The 5,883-nt window shown below is 32.8% G+C and overlaps 1 protein-coding gene across 1 annotated transcript; it reads right to left on the minus strand.

Annotated features, from left to right (window-relative positions):
- Positions 1 to 1,461: 1,461 nt before the first annotated feature.
- LOC110884271 (gibberellin 2-beta-dioxygenase 2) lies at positions 1,462 to 5,571 on the minus strand. Its single transcript, XM_022131965.2, has 3 exons — positions 5,122 to 5,571; positions 2,058 to 2,409; positions 1,462 to 1,946 (listed from the first exon to the last, which is right to left on the minus strand). Exons 1-3 carry the CDS (start codon positions 5,508 to 5,510, stop codon positions 1,692 to 1,694), a joined length of 996 nt encoding a protein of 331 aa, XP_021987657.1. The 5' UTR covers positions 5,511 to 5,571; the 3' UTR covers positions 1,462 to 1,691.
- Between the last annotated feature and the right edge of the window lie 312 nt (positions 5,572 to 5,883).

Raw genomic sequence — 5,883 nt, forward strand, 5'->3', positions numbered from 1 at the left:
TGATGTTAATCAAATTTCACAACTTCAAAAATCATCAAAATTCTACATACCTTATGATCCCCTAGCTTGGGTGATCGTTAATTCACGTCCAGTTGTGAATTTAAGCTTCAAATAGACCTTCAATTTGATCATTTTTGTATAAACTAGGGTTTTGCTCCTTGGAGCACCTCTGGTTGATCCAGAACACGCATACACCTAGTGTGTGGGGTGTTTTGTTTTAATGTTCATAATTAAACTTTCAATTTATCCATCTTTGGCCCCTCATGTTTGGTTAGTTATTAAGTAGGCTACAACCCACTTAGTTCCAACAATGTTCCCTCTTATTAACTAGGTTAAACATTCCTAGTTAACTTAGTGGGTTCGGGGAGATTACAACTCGTTTTATTTTAAGTCCCGTTAACTCGGGCCTCTTGAAAACTTTATTTTCTCAAAAGCATCCGTTCACCTTTTATTAAATATTAGGTTTAATTATTTAAATTCTAATATTTACCATGTTAATTTTTACCACTAATGGTACTTTACCCGTCTTTTTAGTATTAACGTGGTTTAATTACCAAACCCGTTTTCGGAGTGTTACAATTTTTCATCAAAGGTTAATTTTTTTAAAAAAATCCCTATGGTTGTGTTTTGCTTTAATTGTGGCAATTGGATCACTGGAACGGGGTAATCGGTTTTATTTGTACACGCTTCCGCTTTATATAATTAATATGTGGTATTAATTAACAACAAATAATATTAGATATTATTTAAAATTAAAATTGTACACCGACGAATCCCAACAGTTACCTTTGTTCTATGTCCTCTATGTATTTCTGATTTAGATGATATTGTTCACATCATTGGGCGTTGTTTGATTGCTGCTAGAGTTTGGACGTGCATTGCTAAGTGGCTCGATCTTGACTTGTCGAAGTCGAACACCCTTGCTGGCATTTTTGATTGGCTAAGAGATTCGTTGTTGAACTCGTCTAAAAAGGTGGTTAGAGAAGCGATCATCATGACTGCCTGGTGGGTGTTGTGGCGGGGATTAAAAAATGCTTTAATTTTTTGGGGGTAAGAAGATGATGTAGGAAACGTTTCATGATCCAATTGTTAATTATTTGTTTAAGTGGTTTTCTAATAGGAACCGTAAACTCAATTTTAAGTGGGTCGGGTGGTTAAAAACCCGTTGCTGATCATGTAACTCTTTTTTTTTTTTTTTTTTTTTGTCTAACTTCTAACTTCTTGCTAGTTGTGTGATGATTATTTACTTTTGTACTTGCTAACAAAAAAGTAATTACACAAACACAGTAAATCACAAATCAATTGCTTATTCTCTTTGTTATTTCAGCCAGTTTTCAATTAATTCAGTTTGATTAATGGATGGATTAAAAGGATAAGCATACATTAAAAAGCATGATACATATAAGCAAATAATACCCCTAATCCCGACTATTTTGTCACTCTTAAAGCACGCACGAGATATAAAAAAAAAATATAAACCAAATATATTATTAATTGATGGAATACATATTACAAGATAGTGAGTGAATCGTAGACACCATCTACACTTCCCGTTTTCTACAACCAACAATTCACCCTGCAAAAAATCATTTTCATAGGTGATGACTAATTGATTATTCACTTTTTTTTTTTCATTTGATTTTCTTCTACTCTAACCTATATATTGTTCCATATGACGGAACATTTTATAATCATAACGTTGATTGACACTTAAAAAGATCGATCCTTTGATCTCCTAGACGTAGGGAATACGCGGCTTTTTTGTATTCGTTCCATGTAAATGACTTGTAAAGTCTTAGGTTTCCCGGCGAGATCAATTGTGGGATCGGTGATATCCATTCGTTCAAAGATGGTGCCGCGAAATACATCATAGACATTCTTGACATGTTTGACTTATTTGCCATTACTCTGTGTCTTACACTTTTAAATCTCCCATTCGTCAAAACCTGTATTTTTAACCATAACTTATTTAGTTGACTCATAACAATAAGATCAACAACAACAAAATATATATATTAGTGTTCCTAACCAAACTTATATATAACTTGATAACGTACTTCTAGGACATCACCAACGAACACACAAAAGTCAGTAGGCTCAGTTGTGACCGGTATCCACAATCCATCAACGGTAGAAATCTGAAGGCCAGGCACGTCGTTAGATCTCAAAATGGTAAATATCTGAGGGTCTGAATGCTCTCCAAACCCAATCCGATGATCGGGTTTTGCTTGATTGGACTCAGGCTTGACCCCAGGGTAATGATTGACTCGAAAACACGAATCACTATCGACATCTTGAATCAAACGACTGATAACGTTTGTGTCGGGTAAAGAAAGACCGAGTGCCAATATTTCCAACAACTCAGATGTTAATTCTTTCACTGCTTGGATGTAATCGTCCACAGCACATCTGCACACAAAAATTGAAGATAGAATTTTAAAAATCACAATTTATAGTTGTTACTCAAACATTAATTAATTTATGTTTGGAATGAAGGACACTTGATCAAGTTTCGTTACCTAACGTTCTCTAATAGATTCTTCAATATGTGTATGAAAACTAAAGTACTTGTCCCCCCTATTTTTGGGTACCGACACATGGACTGTTCCTGATCTCCTTTTTCCTAATTTAATAAAAACTAGTACGATATTAATGGGGCACTTTCACACTCATCATTATAAGTGATGTTAGACGTTTTTTTTAAACCGTACCACCTGGTGATACTATTTTTAAAAAATCTGATGAAGTAATAAGTAATTTTAAATTTTTTTAAAAAAATGTGACTAGTTTAAAAGAAACTATAGACCTATTTTGCTTTGTTAACAAAATTTGAAGTCTAGAGTAAACAATAATGGAGTCTGAAGTGTAAATTAATTAGTTAATGATATTTTGAAACGTAAATATAAAAGATAAAACAAGAGTTTTTTTAAATAAATTTTTGCATATTAATATTCTAATTTATTAAATAAACACTAGGAACAAGTTCAATACGATTACAAACTAATGGCAGGTAGGCGAGCAACAAGAGTTAAAAGAGTAAATTACGATTTTGGACCATGTGGTTATATCACTTTTACCCTTTTAGCCCAAAAAAGATTTTTTTAATATCTGAGCTCCCAACACCTTTTTTTTAACCCTTTTGGCCCCTAACATCTTTTTTTCTAACCCTTTTGGCCATTAACATTTAATGGATGAGGTTAGTGTTAGGGGCCAAAAAGGTAAAAAAAAAAAATAGACGTTGGGGCTTAGATGTTAAAAAATTCTTTTTTTAACTAAAAAAGTAAAAGTGATATAAACATTGGGGTCAAAATAGTAATTTACTCAAGTTAAAATATGGTCCAACTATCTGGTGTGGTTCAAATGGACTCAAGTACACTTGTGATAACAGTGGTCAACATTCATGTGGCCTTACGTATTAAAACATGTATTATTATTTAAATAATGACATATTTAAAGATATGCTAATACGTTATTATAGCGTGTTTAAGAGGAACAGGTAAAGCTACTTTGACTTTTGACTTCATGAAAAACCGGTTTACTTTGCGTAAGGCATGATCCTAATACCAACATATTATACATCACTAGTGGGCTTTTATTATATACAAAGATCCACTTTTAACTCCTTTTTAAACATTGGTATTTAACAACTAGCGAATTATATATAACAAAAATCACTAAAATATTTCATTTCTTTTCTATTATGATGTTTAACAAACCTATTTTTTTACAACATGATAAAAAGTTTGCTTTTATATTATTTTATATTTAGAAAAGTGTCTCAACTGAAATTGAGCAAAAGTAAGTTCTTATTCAATGTATAATATTGTATGTGTGTGTGTGTGAATATTATGATGTTACTATTTTTTACAACATGATAAAAAGTTTATTTTTTTATTATTTTATATTTAGAAAGGTGTCTCAACTGAAATTGAGTAAAAGTAAGTTTTTATTCAATGTATAATTAATAAAGTATGTGTGTGTGTGTGAATATTATGATGTTTCTTGTAATAATAACAATTATTATTTTATATTTAAATAAAAAAACAACACATGACAATTAAGGGCCTCTATGAAAAACTATAAATAATAATTTGCTGGGACATGAAATGGAATCCCTAAAATTCGGATAAAAGAATTAAAAAAAAAAGGGAAAAAGTATTTGTTCATGCATGGAAGCCGGCTTAAAAGCGGGGTGGACCTCAGCCGCTTTGAAACATAAACAAAAAGACGACCTAATTTTAATAATAATGTTTACTTTGTAGGAGCCCAATCATCGGCCAGCGTGGCAGCTGAACCACCTATATTTATTATATTTATACATAGAGTCATCTTCAGCGAGAGTTGGGGTCTTACTGAAAGCAGTCTCTCTATTCCTATGTAGTAGAGCTAAGACCGTCTACATCTTACCCTCCTCAGACCCTACCTTATCTTTGCTATTGGTGAGATTTATTGAGTATGATAATGATGATGATGACATAGAGTCATCTTCAATGCATAAACCAACGTATTATGTAAAAAAAAACCCAGAATTCGTAAAAATCGTATTTGTATCATATTTAAACCAATATATTTAGATGTTTCGTAATTCTCTACGTATAACTGTTGTTACTAAACGCGTATATATAATGTAGGGGTTGAATACTTGAGTACGTTTGTATTTAATTTTAGAAAATGGGGACCTACGGGTGAGTACAACCGACGAACATTACATGTGTCGTAAGACACCTTCCACAACTCATACATATAATGATATATTCTCCTACTCATTAAAATGTTGGCCAAATTTTGGACAAATCGGATGAGAAAAACTATGTACTATATAGTAAGTTAATACCGTACACTTGGACCATTCATACAGTTGTTTAAATCATTAAAACTTTTCTTTTAACATTTTTGGTAAAACAATAAACATTTTCTAGGTTTTCCATCCAATGTTAAAAGTGTGTCATGTCTTTGTCATCGATTGATGAGCATGTTTTGTGGTTGGTAAAACACTTACTTGTTACAAATATAAAGGATCTTAAATCAGAGAAAAAGTAAACGAAAAAGATAAACGAGTCACCTGTCTTTATCATTGATCGAACAATATCTTTACTATGCGGTTTATGATTGATAACATACCTGAAATTTGTTGGTTGATTAGCGACGACACTAACGTTGTCTGAGCATGTGGAAAGAGAGTTAGCTTGAAGGAGAATGTACTCTAGTTCGCCTACATCCCCATTAAAACCAATGTTTCGACAACCATAGCCGAACGGGCTAGGTGGGTTAGCTTTGACTTTGACCTTTTCGGATGAGGGTTTGGAGAAGAACCCGTTAACGGCTTCCTCCATTTTGGAGATGACTTGGATGGGGACTCCGTGGTTCACAAGCTTAAAGAAACCATAATCTTGACACGCAGCGATGATGTGGTGGGACAACGTGGTGGTGTCGAGTGAGAGGTCGATGACGGGGATCCCGATGGCTTGGGTTTTCTTGGTTCTTAACGGGGAAGAAGAAGAGAGAAACATGGTCAGGTTGGGTATGTGTTGTGTTGTGTTGTGTTGAAGGAGAAAGGGGAATATGAAAGTGAGGGTGATAATGGGATTAAATAGTAGTTGTTGTTCTTGACATAATAAATAAAATAATGTATGAAAAATATTAGTTGTTGTTACGTGAGATTGCGTGATGACTGATGAGGGTACCTCAACTATTGGGACCTTTTCTTTTATGGAGGACAAATAGTTGTTTTTGTTTATTGTACTCTATATGATTATAATTAAATTCTTTTAATCATTATATATAATTACTTATTTATTTTCTTTATCATGAATAAATACACTTCGGGTCTTGTTAATACATAACAACTTGTATAAATAAAGTTAAAAATGTGATGTAGAAGTT

Source organism: Helianthus annuus, chromosome 10, assembly GCF_002127325.2.
Source record: "Helianthus annuus cultivar XRQ/B chromosome 10, HanXRQr2.0-SUNRISE, whole genome shotgun sequence".
In the NCBI taxonomy this organism is placed as follows: Eukaryota; Viridiplantae; Streptophyta; class Magnoliopsida; order Asterales; family Asteraceae; genus Helianthus; species Helianthus annuus.

Bases quoted from the DNA above. Each gene is read 5' to 3' on its own strand.
- LOC110884271 (XM_022131965.2), bottom strand. From the start codon at position 5,510: ATGTTTCTCTCTTCTTCTTCCCCGTTAAGAACCAAGAAAACCCAAGCC. The intron at 2,410-5,121 runs GTATGTTATCAA...TTTTGTGTGCAG, and splicing joins AATCAACCAACAAATTTCAG to ATGTGCTGTGGACGATTACA. The intron at 1,947-2,057 runs GTACGTTATCAA...TTAAAAATACAG, and splicing joins TCGTTGGTGATGTCCTAGAA to GTTTTGACGAATGGGAGATT.